The sequence below is a fragment of the Mobula birostris genome, chromosome 32 (assembly GCF_030028105.1).
Source record: "Mobula birostris isolate sMobBir1 chromosome 32, sMobBir1.hap1, whole genome shotgun sequence".
NCBI lineage: Eukaryota > Metazoa > Chordata > Chondrichthyes > Myliobatiformes > Myliobatidae > Mobula > Mobula birostris.
Window position 1 is genome coordinate 30,959,404 of NC_092401.1, and position 16,919 is coordinate 30,976,322.

Here is a 16,919-nt window from a genome sequence, read left to right on the forward strand (position 1 = left end):
AACTGCCAGTAGGATTGGTGGATGCAGGTTCAATTGAAATGTTTAAGAAATTTGGATATATACGTGGAAGAGAAGCATGGAGGGCTATGGTCTGAGTGCAGGTGGTTGGGACATAGGCAGAAAAAAACAGGTTGGCATGGATTAGTTGGGGAGAAAGTCCTGTTTCTATGTGGTGGTACTCTATGATTCTATTATTCATCATCCTCACACTGCCACTCCTCCAACTTTGCTGGGTTAAAAATCCTTGAATTTCAGATCCAATGACCTTGCAGGAATACCTTCTGAGGAAATAATGCTCAGACCCTCTGACTGCCTGATCTTCAGCACTACCTGCTTATATTTCAGATTTCCAGCATCTGTAGTATTTTGCTATTGAACAAACCATGTTCTCAATGGTAAGATTGACTGGTTCAGGAAGATCTTTCGTGTTCTTGTTTGTTACTGCAACAGTAACAATTTCGGATTTTAGTTGCAGCTTGGATTCCTTGTTGCTGGCTTCCAAAAGAGTCGGTTTCATGTGGGAGCCCAGATCTTTGTAGGATATAAGAACAACAGCGGCAACATCTGCAGAAAGAAAATTAAAAACTGAGCAAATTACCCTTAGTGTCATAACAACGGGATTCAGGAGGAGAGATGCCAACTCTTCAGGAAATTCCTTGGTTAATTTGAGCAATATGCAGATAAAAACCTTCAGAAGGGCTTTGTCTATTTAATTTTAGTGAAATATATTTGTTTGTCAGTTGAAAGTATTACCAAAGATTTACCAAAAGCATTATCAAAACTTAGCAGTTTCAATGGTTCAAGATTTCATGGCTCTGTAAATGGGGGAATCGGAGGTTGGTGTCTAGGCAGGAGATCGGTGTGTCATGGGAGATGGAAGATCTAAGGCTGTGTGCCCAGAGACCCAGATCTTTGGGCACAGTGCTCGGAAAAAGCGATGCAATAGACTCTTAACATCCTAAACCAGCGAGTTGTTTGTTATGTCTCCATCTCGCTGTGAAACGGAGATATCTCTTTCTCCCTTATTAGGGAGAGAGAGAGCCTGTGGCATTTTGCATATTGGGTGAACAAGTAGTCTTTGGCGTACTGCAGGTCTGTATCTTTGCTGTTGCTTTGTTCACGCTTGAGTGCTCGGTGGCGGGTGCCAGTGCTTTTTTTTGCGTGCTATCACTTACACGTGGGAGGAAGAGGAGCTGGGGAGGACTTTGTGGTTCTAACATTTAACTATCATTCATTCTTTGGCGGCACTCTGTTTTTCGTGGATGGTTGCGAAGAAAAAGCATCTCAGGATGTATATTGTATGCATTTCTCTGACATTAAATGTAGCTTTGAAACCTTTGGTTTTAGACACTCCTACCATAGAAAACATCCTCTCCACATCCACTCTATCAAAGCCTTTCACCATTCGATAGATTTCAATTAGGTCACCCCTCATTCGTCTGAATTCTAGTGAATACAGACCCAGAGGCATCAAACACTCTTCGGATAACATTGTCATTCTGCTGAGAATGACTGCACTTCTGGACATGTCTCATGAATAACAGCAGCAACATGGGACAGGGTTGATTGGTCAAAACGGCTCATGTGGTGAAACATTCAGGAGCATGGGAAACCAATATCCAGTACAATTGTCAGCAGAGGACCATTTTGATTCTCAGAGAGTTAGGGACAGAGAATGCAAAGTTTAAATGTTCTTTGAATTAGGAAAATGTATAAAACTGGAAATGAAATGTCTGAATCTTTTCCAATGAACGTCTAACAGAACTGAGCAGGAAGGAACCTCCTCAATATACATTATTAGATGAGATTTATTCTCAATATCTCAATTAAGATTGGAGGTGCTCTCAGTATTCAGGACCCAGGCGGAATCTATGCACCAGAAACTTCCCATGAATGGTGCTGATCAATATGATGCTCTTTTCCTTTTTGAATCTGTTCTGATGAAATTGTAGCAAATCTGAATAATACAAGAAATAGAAACAGGGGTAGGCTATTCAATCCCTCATGCAGATTAAGTCACAATACTGTTATTTACCCCATGGTTTTTATTGAGCTGACTGGTTGAGTTTCTGGGCCATGGTGACTTCAGTAAGGTTGAACATTTTGTCAGGTGATGTTAATTGCATTGACCACCAAACCAGGTGGTGAGACTGGAGGTGGTCATTGTTACTTGTCACTGAATGCTGTCTAGGTGCTGCTTTGTGCAGGTATGAGCAGCCTCATTATAAATAAGATTGAACAATAAGAATATAAGAACATTATATATAGGAGCAGAATTAGGACATTTGGCCCATAGAATCTGCGTCACTATTTCATCATGGCTTATCCATTTTCCCTCTCAGACCCAATCTCCTGCTTTCTCCCAGTATCCGTTCAAGCCCTGACAAATCAAGAATCTGTCAACTATTGCCTTAAATATACCCAATGAGAGTCTCCACAGCAGTCTGTGGTAACGAATTCCACAGATTCGCCACACTTTGGCTCAAGGAATTCCTCCTTATCTCCATTCTAAAAGTTTTTCGTACTATTCTGAGTGTGTTTCCTCTGCTCTTACACTCTCCCACCATAGGAAACATCCTCTCTATATTCACTCTAACAAGGCCTTTCAATTTTCGATTTGTTTCAATGAAGTCACTCTTAATTCTGAATTCTAGTGAATAGAGCCCCACAAGGCTGATTTCAGGAACCAAAGGTTTGACATATGTCTGGCAGCTTTGGACCTGAACTTATTGGAATTTAGATAAATGTGGGGGTGGGGTAGAATCTCATTGAAACCTACTGAATGTTGAAAGGACTAGGTAAGGTTGATGTGCAGAGGATGTTTCCTCTGGTGGAGGTATCCAGGACTAGAAGGCACAGCCTCAAAATTGAATGGTGACCTTTTAGACCAGAAGCAAGGAGGATTTTTTTTTTAGCCAGGGAGTAGTGAATCTGCCACAAACTACGGTGGAGGCCATCCCTTTGTATATTTAAGGTGGTAGTTGATAGTTTCCAATTGGTCAGGGCATCAAAGGATATGGTGAGAAGGCAGGTGTATAGGTTAGGTGGGATTCAGGATCAGCCATGATGGAATGGTAGAGCAGACTTGATGGGCTGAATGACCTAATTCTGCTCCTATGTCTTATGGTCTTATGGTCTTGGTAAAATCCAAATCAGGAATGGCAGTTTGCTCATGAGTAATTGTTTCTTGAAAGCAATTGGATCTCAGGAGAAGCTAAGATGGACCATCTACTTGCTACTTACATATAAGAATAATGCAAATAGCACAGCCTCATTTTTAGTACATAATTATTGGGCCTCACCATCATAGAAGATGTGAATGTTAGTTATTTAAATGTCCCTTCTCATTTATGACTAGGTGTAGTAGATAAGATCCCCTTGGGGGATTTCTTGGCTAATGTTCTACAGCTTCATTAGTCTGATACATTGTACTGCTCCTGGCATTCCCTCTACAGTCTACACTCTGAAGTGAGCCAGAACTGATGCACTTGTTTGGCAGAAGTCAAGTCAGGAGTATGAAGTGGTGGTAGATATCTCTGTTGCCGTTGAAGGTACACACTGCCTTATGGATGCACAGGTTTGAGCAACCTGATCTATTGTGATTTTTTACTATTTAGCAAATTTGAAATGCATTACATGAAGGAAGATTTCCTCTGTGTGAAGATTTGATCTTCAAGGACTGTGTAAGTTATTTATATGGTAGACAGTAAGTAAGGATGAGAACAAGATATATGCCCCACAGAAACACAAGCAAACAGCAATGTCTTTACAGGAACTGGTCAGTCTGATCTTCCACTGTCCTCTTAGAGAGCTAGTTCCAAAAATACCATATGAAGAAATCCCATTTCTATCCTGAAAATGATACTGTGTGTGTTGGATATTTGAAATTAATTTTAGTTTGATTTCTGTCAACAAGAAGTCCAAGCTTAAAATGTAAACACTCACTGGTGGACAAAATACTGTAGAACTAACCAGTTTTAGACAAGCTCTCAACATCAAACCAAGTACAAAAGAATAGCTACTTATGTGCTTACTTAAGATAACCTCTTATTATTTACTCTGAATCTATCAATGCAGGCATTTATATTTTATGAACGTTGTATGAAATGCAGCAACCTGTATTTGTTGCAAACTGTTAAGGATCTGGCCTGAACACTGGGTCGAAGGGCCTCTGCTGGTAGCTCTGGATCATGATAGTCTTTAATTTCTGTTTTCTTTCACCTGGCCATGTGGGTTCTGGCCCAGCCCCGTTCCTTTTTGGACTTCCTCCAATTACCAGCTTGTCTCCTCATTTGCACCCACCTGTGTCTAATTTTCACTCATTACCCTGTCCATTTAAACCCTGCCTTGACTAGCATTCCCTGCTAGGGCTGGCTGTGTTTTGCTTGATGTGTGAATGTGGTTTGGAACCTGTTGAGGGAAAGAGAGTGGGGAAGGAAGGGAAATTGCTGGGAGGGGGTTGTGTGGGTCTGGTAATGGTGGACAAGATAAGAGGTGGGGTTGAGGGAAAGAAAGTGGAGAAGGAGAAGGAGAGGGATAGAGACTTGGGACCAGAGGTAGGCAGCTGGGGAGAGGTGGATTATTGTGAAGGGAGAAGTAAAGGGAATGAGGAGGTAGCGAGTGGTCAGATGAATAAAAACCAAGACAAAGGGAATAAAAGAATAAGAAATGATAGTGGAGAAAGCTCTGAAAGTGAGGAAGATGAACAAGCTCAGAGAGGAGGTGTTGTCATAATTAGGTTTAATGAGAAGGCTCAGGGACATATGAAGAAAATTAACCCATTTGAGCTAAGAACAACTCTGACAAATAAGATAGGGGAAATAGTATTTGCAAATGTCCTTAATGATGGCAACTTATTGGTAAGATGTGTGAATGAGGAACAACTTGAGAAAGCACTCAAGCTAAAATATAGGAAAATGCAAGGTGGAATATACTGGGAGGGTGGGAGCACAAAATAGTGGTTGTAAAGGAGTGATCATGGGGGTACCAATGAGTATAAATATGGAGGAGTTAAAGAGGAATATCAAAGGAGGGAAAGTAATGAATGTTCAAAGACTGAAAACAACAAAGGAGGGAGTGAAAAAGGAAAGTGAATCAGTATTGATTAAATTTGAAGAAGAAAAGAGTACCAAGGAAGGTGTTCCTGGGTTTCATGAGTTACCCAGTAAGGGTGTATGTGCCAAAGCCACTGAGGTGCTATAATTGTCAAAGGTTTGGACACATAGCTAAAAACTGTAAAAGGCAGAGGAGATGTGCTAGATGTGGGGGTGATCATGAATATGGAAAGTGCGGAACAGGAGTTCAACCAAAATGCTGCAATTGTGGAGGAGCTCATAATTTGGCATATAGTGGGTGTGCGGTTGTGAGACGGGAGACTAAAATTCAAGAAATAAAAGTGAAAAGAAAGATCACTTATGCAGAAGCTATAAGAATGTCAAGAGAACAGAATAATACTCCTAATGAACAGGGAGCAATAGGGATACGAGAGATGCAACAAAGAACAAATGACAGGATTTATGTAGACAAAAAGGCTCTAGTAACATTCATTGCAGGAGCGATTAATAGTACGGCTGAGGTAAAGTCAAAAAGTGACAAAATTCAGCTGGTGGTAAAAGCAGCAGTAAACCATTTAGGGTTAGTAGGACTGACATGGGAGGAAGTGAGGGAGAACCTCAGTAATCAGTCAAGCCAGGAAGTGTCATGTGTTGGTTAATACTAATTATGATGATTCTTTTACAATGGAATGCAAGGAGCTTACTGGCCAATAGCCAGGAATTCAAGCACTTTATTAAAGAAATGGTTGTAAAACCGGATGTGGTGTGTATTCTGGAAACTTGGTTGAAACCAACTTTAGACTTTGTGGTATATGGGTATACAATGATAAGGAAAGATAGAAATCTAGGGGGAGGAGGGGGTTGTGCTATGTTAATCAAGCAAGGTATACCATATAGGGTACTGGAAAAAGATGATCAGGAATACATAGTGGTGGAAGTGTGGGAGAGAGGGGAGGGAGTGGTTATAATTAACTACTACAATCCATGTAAAAGGTTGGATTTGGACAGCCTATTAAAGATACAAGGACAAAACAGGCATAAAGTAGTGTGGTGTGCAGATTTCAATGCTCATAGCACAATATGGGGGGATCAGATTACAGATCCAAATGGAAAGGTAATTGAAGATTTGATGGAAGAAAGGGATTTGGTGTGTATGAATGATGGTAGAGGCACAGGGGTAGATATAACAACAGGAACTGAGTCAGTGTTAGATATTACGTTAGTGTCTAATACCTTGGCTGGCATTAGTAACTGGGGAGTTTGGACTGCTTCAACAGTAGGCAGTGATCACTACCCAGTTTTATGTTCAGTGGTTGAAAGAGTTGAAGTAAGACCAGGTGGCGGAACCCCAAAGTGGGTGTTTGGAAAAGCAGATTGGGGTAAGTTCCAGAAGTTGAGTGAAGAAGGGTTGACAAAGATTGACATTTCTGGAAATGTAGATGAATTAAACAGTCAGGTGACTTCAGCAATTATCATGGCAGCAGAAGGATCTATACCCAGGAGTAAAAATAGGATGAATAGGAAACTGGTACCATGGTGGACAGAGGAATGTTGTCAGGCTGTAAAAAACAGAAATAGAGCATTCAGGCTAGTTAAAAGAACCCATAATATGCAGCATTTGGTTCAATATAAGAAGGCACAGGCAGTGGTGAGAAGAACTATACGTCAAGCTAAAAGGGCAAGTTGGAGGAGTTTTTGCGACAAGATAGGAAGAACAACACCTGTGGGACAAATATGGGGAATGATTAAGAGGATGGGAGGAGATAGAAGGGAATGGGAATATCCAGTAATGATATCTGAGGAGGAAACTGCAATTTCCAGTAGGGATAAGGCTGAGATCATGGCCAAGTCATTTGTACTGATACACAGTTCAGAAAATTTGTCTGAAGAAGGGAGAAGGGAAAGAATAATAAGCCAAAACCCAGGTGTGTTAAACAGGAGGGAAGGAACAGATGATATAATTGATGATCCATTCACATTAGCAGAAATGGTGAGAGCAATAAAGAGATCGAGACCAACCTCCTCAGGGAAAGATCTGATATGCTATGTTATGCTAAAAAATCTAGGAGAAGGAGCACTCCAGAAGTTGCTGCATTTTTATAACAGAGTGTGGGAGGAGGGAAGATTACTAAGTGCATGGAAAGAAGCAGTAGTAATTCCAATAAGGAAACCTGGCAAGGATCCATCAAAGCCCACTAGCTACAGACCAATTGCATTAACATCAAGTATATGTAAGATAATGGAAAGGATGATAACAGAAAGGTTACTTTTGAGCTTGAGAAAAGGGGAATGCTGGCAAGTTATCAGAGTGGTTTTAGAAAGGGAAGGAATTCCATGGACTCAGTGATAATGTTAGAGACTGAAATAAGGAAGGCCCAGGCAAATAGAGAGTCAGTAGTGGCAGTGTTCTTTGACATTGAAAAAGTCTATGATATGATGTGGAAGGAAGAATTATTAATTAAACTGCACAAGATGGGGGTTGGTGGGAGAGTTCTTAATTGGATTAAAGATTTTTTGTTTGGTAGAAAAATTCAAGTTCGGATTGGATCAGAGTTATCAAAATAGTGTATAGTGGAAAATGGCACACCTCAAGGTAGTGTGATTAGCCCGTTACTTTTCATCATTATGATCAATGATGTCTTCACAAAGGTACCAATGGATATAGGTAGGTCACTGTTTGCGGATGATGGGGCCTTGTGGAAAAGAGGCAGGAACATGGACCATATAATCAAGAAACTACAAGAAGCAATTGATGAAGTGGTGGAGTGGGGTTATGATTGGGGATGTAGATTTTCAGTAGATAAAACTCAAACTGTATTTTTTTACCAGGAAAAGAGTTGAGGTAGGGAAGAAGTTAAGGACGTATGGGGTTGAATTAGAAAGGGTTGCATCATTTAAATCTCTGGGAGTTATATTTGATTCACGATTAATATGGGCAGACCATATCAGGAAAGTTGAGGAAAAATGTAAAAAAGTAATAAATGTGATGAGATGTTTGACTGGTAGGGAATGGGGAGCAAGTTGTTCAGCTTTGAAGAGAATGTATGTGGCTTTAGTGAGATCTGTGTTGGACTATGGAAATATAGTATATGGATCAGCAGCTAGGTCTCTTCTAAGGAAACTGGATGTGATTCAGGCTCAGGCCTTGAGAGTGTGCAGTGGGGCTTTTAAAATGTCACCAGTGTCAGCCCTACAGGTAGAAATGGGAATAATGCCTTTGGAACTAAGAAGGATGCAACTGATGGCAAACTACTGGGTTAACTTGCAGGGACACAATGATTCTCACCCTGCTAAAGGAGTGTTGCAGGAGTGCTGGGAAAATGGGAGGTTTCAGAGGGATACCTTTAGTCGGGTAGGGAATGATATCGCGAAAGAATGTGGAGTGTTTGATCTGAGGATAAGTCCTTCAGTAGTTTATCCGATTGTAGCTCCATGGAAGCTTGTATGGCCTGGCATAGACTGGCATTTGTTAGAGGTAAAAAGGAAAGAAAGATATAAAACAGATTTGGTAAATGCATTTAACTGTCATGTGATGGAAGAGTATAGTGATTATACTCACATTTATACAGATGGTGCGAAGGAACCTGAAACAGGAGTGACAGGGTTTGGGGTGGTTGTACCAGCAAAAGAAATTGGAATCAGCAGAAGAACATCTAATAAGTTAGGGGTGTTTATAGTGGAGATGCTGGTGGTGTTGGTTGCGTTGCAATGGGTGCAGAAAGCCAGACAGGCCAAAGCATTGATATGTTCAGATTCATCCTCAGTTCTAGCAAGTTTAAGGTCTTTTCACACAAACAGTCGGCAAGATGCACTTTATGAAGTCCTTCAGTTAGTTACAAGAATTGCAAATCAGGGAGGTCAGGTAAAATTTCTATGGGTTCCAGCACATGTAGGGGTGAAGGGGAATGAGAGGGTGGATGAGTTGGCAAAGAGGGCGTTAAAGAAAGAAAATGTGGAAATGTACATTAGTATCAGTAAAGCAGAGGTTAAGTGTGTAATCTGGGAAAAAGTCAAACAAATGTCGCAAGGAAGATGGGACAGGGAGGGGAAAGGGAGGCATTTATATCAAATACAAAAGAGTGTTGCAAGTACTAGGGTAGGTAATGGAAACAGAAGAGAGGAAATTGTGTGGACTAGGTTAAGGCTGGGGCATTGTGCATTAAACAAAACATTGAAAGTGATAGGGAAACACCAGACAGGATTGAGTGAGGAATGTCAGGAAGAGGAGTCAGTAGAACATGGCCAGGCAGCATCTGTAGGAAGAGGTGCAGTCGACGTTTCAGGTCGAGACCCTTCGTCAGGACTAACTGAAGAAAGAGCTAGTAAGAGGTTTAAAAGTGGGAGGGGGAGGGGAGGGGGAGGGGGAGATCCAAAATGATAGGAGAAGACAGGAGGGGGAGGGATGGAGCCAAGAGCTGGACAGGTGATAGGCAAAAGGGGATACGAGAGGATCATGGGACAGGAGGTCCGGGAAGAAAGACAAGGGGGGGGACCCAGAAGATGGGCAAGAGGTATATTCAGAGGGACAGAGGGAGAAAAAGGAGAGCGAGAGGAAGAATGTGTGCATAAAAATAAGTAACAGATGGGGTACGAGGGGGAGGTGGGGCCTTAGCGGAAGTTAGAGAAGTCGATGTTCATGCCATCAGGTTGGAGGCTACCCAGACGGAATATAAGGTGTTGTTTCTCCAACCTGAGTGTGGCTTCATCTTTACAGTAGAGGAGTAAAGATGAAGCCACACTCAGGTTGGAGGAACAACACCTTATATTCCGTCTGGGTAGCCTCCAACCTGATGGCATGAACATCGACTTCTCTAACTTCCGCTAAGGCCCCACCTCCCCCTCGTACCCCATCTGTTACTTACTTTTAGGCACACATTCTTCCTCTTGCTCTCCTTTTTCTCCCTCTGTCCCTCTGAATATACCTCTTGCCCATCCTCTGGGTCCCTCCCCCTTGTCTTTCTTCCCGGACCTCCTGTCCCATGATCCTCTCGTATCCCCTTTTGCATATCACCTGTCCAGCTCTTGGCTCTATCCCTCCCCCTCCTGTCTTCTATCATTTTGGATCTCCCCCTCCCCCTCCCACTTTCAAATTCCTTACTCACTCTTCCTTCAGTTAGTCCTGACGAAGGGTCTCGGCCTGAAACGTCGACTGCACCTCTTCCTACAGATGCTGCCTGGCCTGCTGCGTTCACCAGCAACTTTGATGTGTGTTGCTTGAATTTCCAGCATCTGCAGAATTCCTGTTGTTTCAGTAGAACATGTAGTTTTGTATTGCAGAAAGTATGGGATACAGAGAAATGATGAGAATTAAATTAAGGGAGTTGGGGGTGCAGGAATTCACGTTAAAAGGGTTGCTGGGCATGGGTGAGAGAGCACAGGTCTGGGTATTTTTAGCATTTTTAAGGGGTACAGGGGTTTTTTTTATAGGATATGACGGATAATCAGGAATAGGGTACTAGGATGGTCAAAGATGGGAAGGTGAAGTGTAGGTGTGTGTGTGTGTGTGTGTGTGTGTGCGCGCGATTGGGTGAAGGGATTTAGAATGTATGTCTAGTGCACATTCCGGAGCAGAAGGTGGCGGTAATGTACCATTAAGCTGGATGCCAACCGCCGTAAAACAAGATAGATAGAGACAGACAGACATTCTCTGCCAGTTTGTCCCAGTTCTGACCTGTGTCGTTCTAGTCTGTCATTGCGGCTTCTGCCAACCGATTTTGCCTGATTCTGTGTTTTGGATTTTGCCCGTTTGTACACCTGATTTTTGCCTGTGAGCTCTGGATTGTCTGTCCTCGCCTGACTGCCTTCCCTGGTAAGACCTCTGCCTGCCATTTCGGATTCGTGCCTGCTTTCTGTTTTTGAAAGACTGTTGCCTTTGTTCTCCCTAATAAATCCTGGTGAAAAAGTATTCATCGGTCTGCACTTGAGTCCGACCGAAACCCGACACAAACTCATGGATCCTTTTTGAATGAATTTGTTATTTATGCTTTTTTTAAAACTATCTTTAACTAGTATATATAGAATTTTGGCACATTATTGTTATGAATTAGGTAAGAACAAAGAAGCCTTGACCCTGTGACAGAGAGGAATCTACAACTAAAGCAGTAGTTTGGCTTCTATGAAGTGGCAAAAGACTATAAAAGGATCCAAGTTTAGACTCACCGAAGTTCCCGTTTCCTGTCACACTGCTCCAGCCAATGTCCAGGCTGTTTTTGGTAGTGGATAACTTTAACCTATTATCCTTAGGGAATGTGTTATTCCAAATTGCTTGCATAACGATTTCTATGGAAGCAGGAATATCAGCAACAGAATTAGTAACAGGAAGAAAATGTTTCACAGCATTAGTAACTTGTCACATTTTTAGGGAGAAAATCACTACAAACTTTTATAAAACATATCAATCCTTCTTCTGTACAGAACTCCCTTCTCCCCACTCTGGGTTACTCTCATTACTTCATTCAATGAGAATTTGAAAAACCTTTCTCTAATAACTCACTTTTATCAGATTTGCTACAGATGGAGCAAGTTCTTTAAATTGTAAATTACTTTTTAAGGGCTGTAATGGGAGAGGTTTTCTTTTCATACAACATTTGTAATAGTTAAATTTTAAGATAAATATTTTGCCTTCCCAAACTGTGTATCTTCCAGTCTCTAGTTGCTTTATTTGTACCATTACCAATCTATTTCACCCACACTATTAGAATAAGACCATAAGATATAGGAGCAGAATTAGGTCATTCAGCCCATTGAGTCTGCTCCACCATGGCTGATTTATAGAATCACAGAATCCTAGAGAAGTATAGCACAGGAACAGTTTCTCTTGCCTCCACACATTCTCAATATTATAAAGCATGTTTACTTTAAATCTTTGCCTGGTATGATGTAGTTTACCAACCTGAAACATTAGCATATATTTTAGTATGTTCTAAACTGTTTCTCTCAATGCAAATATTGTCAGACCTACTGAGTATTTCAGAGCATCGTTGTTTCAAACTATTTCCTTTATTAAGAGACCTGTGATAAGTCACCACCAATTTAACATTGTGATAAATGGAGTGAGGAGAACTTTGAGGGGAATTTCCAATTAAAACATGGGATAATGGAGAAAAATATGTCCTGTTATTCCTATTGATTGTGCCATACACTAACATTGACTTTTAGAGGAACAGAACTACAGAAACAGTTCAAAGCATATCCGTTACTATATTGGATATTTAAGACAAAGGACACATTTCTATCAAGTTTACTTTTTATTACTAATTTCTAAGAAGTCGAGGTCCCTTTGTGGAATTCATTTGATTACTTTTATAAAATGAACCAATTACCAATCTACAGCACACTGACAATGAGATCCCATGAGCAGCAACTGGAAGAATTACTCTTTAAGCCATTTTGACATTGCTACCCAGGGAAAGACTGTTGGTCCAAAGCGTACAACGCTTTCCACCTCATTGTTATACTCCAACATGTGATGATATCCTGAATGATCCCTTATGGACTGTACCTTTAAAAAGAGAGGGAGAATGCAACTGATTTGGAGAGAGAGCAACGAGCAGCTGTGAGTCACCATGGTGACTGAGGGCAGTGATATTTGATGGACAGCTGGTGTTCAGCATGCTTAGATAAATATAGGGTCAGCTGGTTGAATGACGGACACACACAGATTCGGACACTGGGTGAGCTTTGTGTGCCCACAGAAGGGTGGGTTTTTGGAGGTTTGATTGGGAGAATCGATCAGTGGCTTTCGCAGTGTGGAAAAGGGGTGACCGGTGGGAAGTTATCAGTGTGTCCAACCCTTGCCTGGGTCGATAGCTTTACCACAGAAGACAGTCTCCTTCTTCAACGGAGGATCGACAGCATCGGCTTACCTGGAGAACTAAACACCTATCTCTCTGTCTCTCCTCAATTCTACTCAACTAAGTATCATGAACTGAACTAAACTGACTTTGCTTACCTACTATCATAAGACTATCCAATTACCCCCTAAGCTTGAAGAAGTTTGGGTTCTATATTTTTGCATCTGTATATGCAACAGTTCTGCTAACCTGTTTGATTTATCTGGTTTTATATTATTATTATGTAGTTACTAATAAAATAGCTTTTTGTTAACAGCAATACCAGACTCCAGATGTGTTCCATTTCTGCTGGCTCTTTAAACCCATTACGGGGTATGTAACAAACAGTTTTGTTAAGCAATGGGTGTGAACTATACATCAGAAACCAATTGGGGGAAACGAATGGCTAAAGCAAAGCTTCAGAACAAAGACTCCTACATTACCATAACTCTCAGAAGAGATTGTTTTTATTTCATTGTGATGTAATTTCAGGGCAGCAGTAATTGCATAATTTTCCATTCTTTCCAGGAAGTTGGAAATTGACTTGTAGAATTCCGTTGAATTTGTCTTGCTTGACTTTGAAAAGTTCATGAAAAACTGGTCAGCAAATGAACTGATATCCTGTTGGGACAGAAAATAGTGCCCTTTTAACCACTTTATCTATCTTTAAACATCTGTGGGCATGCACTTCGAGGTCCCACTGCTCTCTCCATCACTCAATACCTTTTCATTTTCTGTATATTTTCTTGCTTTGTTGTATCTTTGCCTCTCTCCCACCCAATGTACTGCTTCACACTCTTTTAGAGTAAATCCCATCGTTACTCTTCTGCCCAGCTGACCACCCTGCATACATCCTCCAGAAGTTACCAACTCTTCTCCATAGCCATTTGATGGGTCATCTGTAATCTAAATTAACTTGTCGACCAATGTTCCCTCCAATTTGTAATGATTAGTGTATGCACAAGATCTGGTGTTTTGCAACTTTTTGCCTAGTGACAACAACATGTGCTTACTAATTCTTCAATAAAAACAGTATAAATAAGCCAGTTCTAAAATCTACAGATAGATCATCGCAAACTCCACATTGTCAACACTGTCCACATCAGAAACTGGGAAATGAAATGTGATCGTGAAGTATACTTAATATGCCAACAAGATAGAGGGTGATAACCTTTTGAGCATAGTTTAAATTCCTCTGTGCACTAAGTAGCAAGAGATGTGTGTGTGCGCGCGCACCACCCGCCCTCGACGCACACACACCACCTTAGAGGGAAAATTGTTGCCCACTATATTTTGCTAAAAATAATTTGTATATCATAAAAATCTCAAAACTGAATACTGATCCTGTGGAACCTACCGGTTACAGTTTTGTAGTCCTAAACTTGCCTCGCAAACGTTACTCTTTGTTATATTTTGTACTTACCTGCAACATTATTTTTGTCAAAAAATTTAGAGTCTAAGTACACTACATCAAATGTACTACCCTCATGAACAGTTCATCTCACCACCTCCAGAAATTAGACAATACCTCACCTCAACAAATACAAGCTGATAGAGTCTGAATATTCTTTTTCACTAAATGAAAGATTACGTAGTTCAATATTTTGATCATCACTGAAGGTAAACTAATTGGCCTGCAAATAAAGGTCCTGAGACTGATGCAGGAGCTTTTAAACTGCAGAGCATCTTTTCATTGTAAACCTGCTCAAGATAGGTTTTGGAAAATCAAATAAGAAAATTAATTAAAACCTGTCACCACAACTGTGCTTACAAATTAAATCAGAGATTACTTCAAAATAAGCTCTTACCTGAAGTGATGAACTGTTGGAATGTGAATCTGTTAAAAGTAAAAGAAGTGGATGAACCAGCAATCAAAGGGAAATTAGAGTAGAAAGCCTGATGCTACAAATGTGCTATGCCAACAACAATGTTGAATATGCCAGCTTTCACAGAGGATATCAAACCATGTCCTCCCTGATCATCTTATGCTGACATAAAGCTTTATTAGAAAGTGAGAGTTCATACCTCACAGCACCAGTGATCCGGTTTGGATCCTAACCTCTGGTGATTTCTCTGTGCAATTTATATTTCCTCCTATATCTCTGTGCATTCCCTCTGGATGCTCCCACATGGTCGGTTAAATTCCTCCCAATGTGTAGCTGAGTTGTAGAATGTTTGAGGAGGGGAGTAGGGAGCTAATAGAAATATGGGAAGAGTTTAGTGGGTGTGGGTAGGATTAGAGTAAAAATAGGTGCTTGATGGTCAGGCTGTATTAATGTCAAATATAGAACAGGGCCGCACAGTACCTACCAGTTGCAGACAGATCAGCGCAGGAAGCCTTACACGGGTCAGAAGTGTGGAAGTTAAATAAAGGAGCTTTCACAGGACTTCGGTAGTGCAGTTGCAGTCAGATCAGTGCAGGAGGCCTTATGCATTAGCAAAGACAAATAAAAACAAGGCAGGGCCAAGCATAGTGGCCATTGTGTGAGTGGGCCAGTGTTAGAGTGGGAGAGCTCATTAGGCTTGGGCAAGGTAAGTATCCGGTAAGTTTCTTCATCTTCATTCTTCATTTTTTTGTCCATGAGTACATTGTTAGAGCAGTGAGAATAGCTCTAGGGGCTGAGTTATGTGAGATATAAGAAATTCTGGGAGACCTCCAGCCTGTACCACATCTCTACTAAGTGCTCCGAGTTACAACTCCTCAGAGAATGTGTTAAGGAACTGGAGATGCAGCTTGATGACCATATGGGAAACTGAGATGATAGATAGCAGTTGCAGAAGGTGGGAAAATGGGTGACTATCAGGGGAGGGAAGAGAAATGGCAGCCAGTGCAGAATTCCCCTGTGCCCGTTCCTCTCAATAATAAGCTTATCATTTTCCATACTGTTGAGTCGATCTGCCTACTGTGGAGGGAGCCACATCGACTGGGTCTCCGGTGCTGTGGCTCAGAAGGGAAGGAGGGAGAAGAGGACTGCAGTTGTGCCAGCAGACTCCATAGTTACAGTTATGAGATTCTGTGTATGTAATGGAGACCCTCAGATGGTATGTGGCCTCCTAGCTGCCAGGGTCAGGGACATCTTGGATTGGGTCCATGACATTCTAAAGGAGGAGGGTGAACAACCAAAAGTCTTGTTACATATTGATACAAATAACATTGGTAGGAAAAGCAAGGAGGCCCTGAAGAGAGAATTTAGGTAGCTAGGTAGAAAGTTGAAAACTCCAGTGATAACAGTTTCTGGATTGCTGCCTGTGCCATGTGCCACAGTAGAATGATCTGGCAGATATATGCGAGGCTGAGAAATAGGTGCGGGATTATAGATTTCTGGATCACTGTGATCTCTTCTGGGGAAGGTATGACCTGTACAAGAGGAATGTAAGGGAACTAATATCCTTGTGGTCAGGTTTGCTGGAATTGCTGGGGATGTTTTAAACTAATTTGGTAACCAGAGTGATAGGGCTGCCCCATGAGACTGTCGGGAGGGACAACAGATGACAGGCAAAATTGGAGTCAGTGGGATGAGTTGCAGTATAGGAAGAGGACAAAATCAGAAAGGGTGTTGGATACAGAATTGAAGGTTTTAGTGGTACAGTTAGAGATTGGCAAGTATGATTTTATGGGCATCATTGATTCACGGCTGAAAGAAGATCGTAGTTGGATCCTAAGAGAGATAATTTGTAGAGGGCATACAGATGGCTTTTTAGAGCAGCTTGTGGTTGAATCCACCAGGAGATCAGCTATTCTGGATTGCGTGCTTTCATCAGTCTGCACTGCAGAAGACACTATCAGAATGCTGGAAGTTTGAGAGTATCAGGGAGCGGCATTGAGTGTAGTTGCTATGGAGAATGTGCTTGGGAAGCTGAAAGGTCTGAAGGTAGAGAAGTCACCTGGACCAGATAAACTACACATCAGGGTTCTGAAAAAGGAAACTAAAGAACATAGAGCATAGAATAGTACAGCACAGTACAGGCCCTTCGGCCCACAATGTTGTGCCGAACCTCAAACCCTGCCTCCCATATAAGCCCCCACCTTAAA

The 16,919-nt window shown here is 41.5% G+C and overlaps 1 protein-coding gene across 4 annotated transcripts in view; it reads right to left on the reverse strand.

Annotated features, from left to right (window-relative positions):
• The window catches only part of LOC140191217 (adhesion G protein-coupled receptor E3-like), a 151,757-nt gene that overhangs the window by 32,210 nt on the left and 102,628 nt on the right, over window positions 1-16,919 (reverse strand). For all 4 annotated transcript variants that reach the window (XM_072248399.1, XM_072248400.1, XM_072248401.1 and 1 more), the window contains 4 exons: window positions 14,695-14,723; window positions 13,330-13,507; window positions 11,214-11,333; window positions 383-564 (listed from right to left, as the gene is read on the reverse strand). In XM_072248399.1, coding sequence (XP_072104500.1) covers window positions 383-564; window positions 11,214-11,333; window positions 13,330-13,507; window positions 14,695-14,723 — 509 coding nt within the window. The remainder of the gene's footprint in view (window positions 1-382; window positions 565-11,213; window positions 11,334-13,329; window positions 13,508-14,694; window positions 14,724-16,919) is intronic.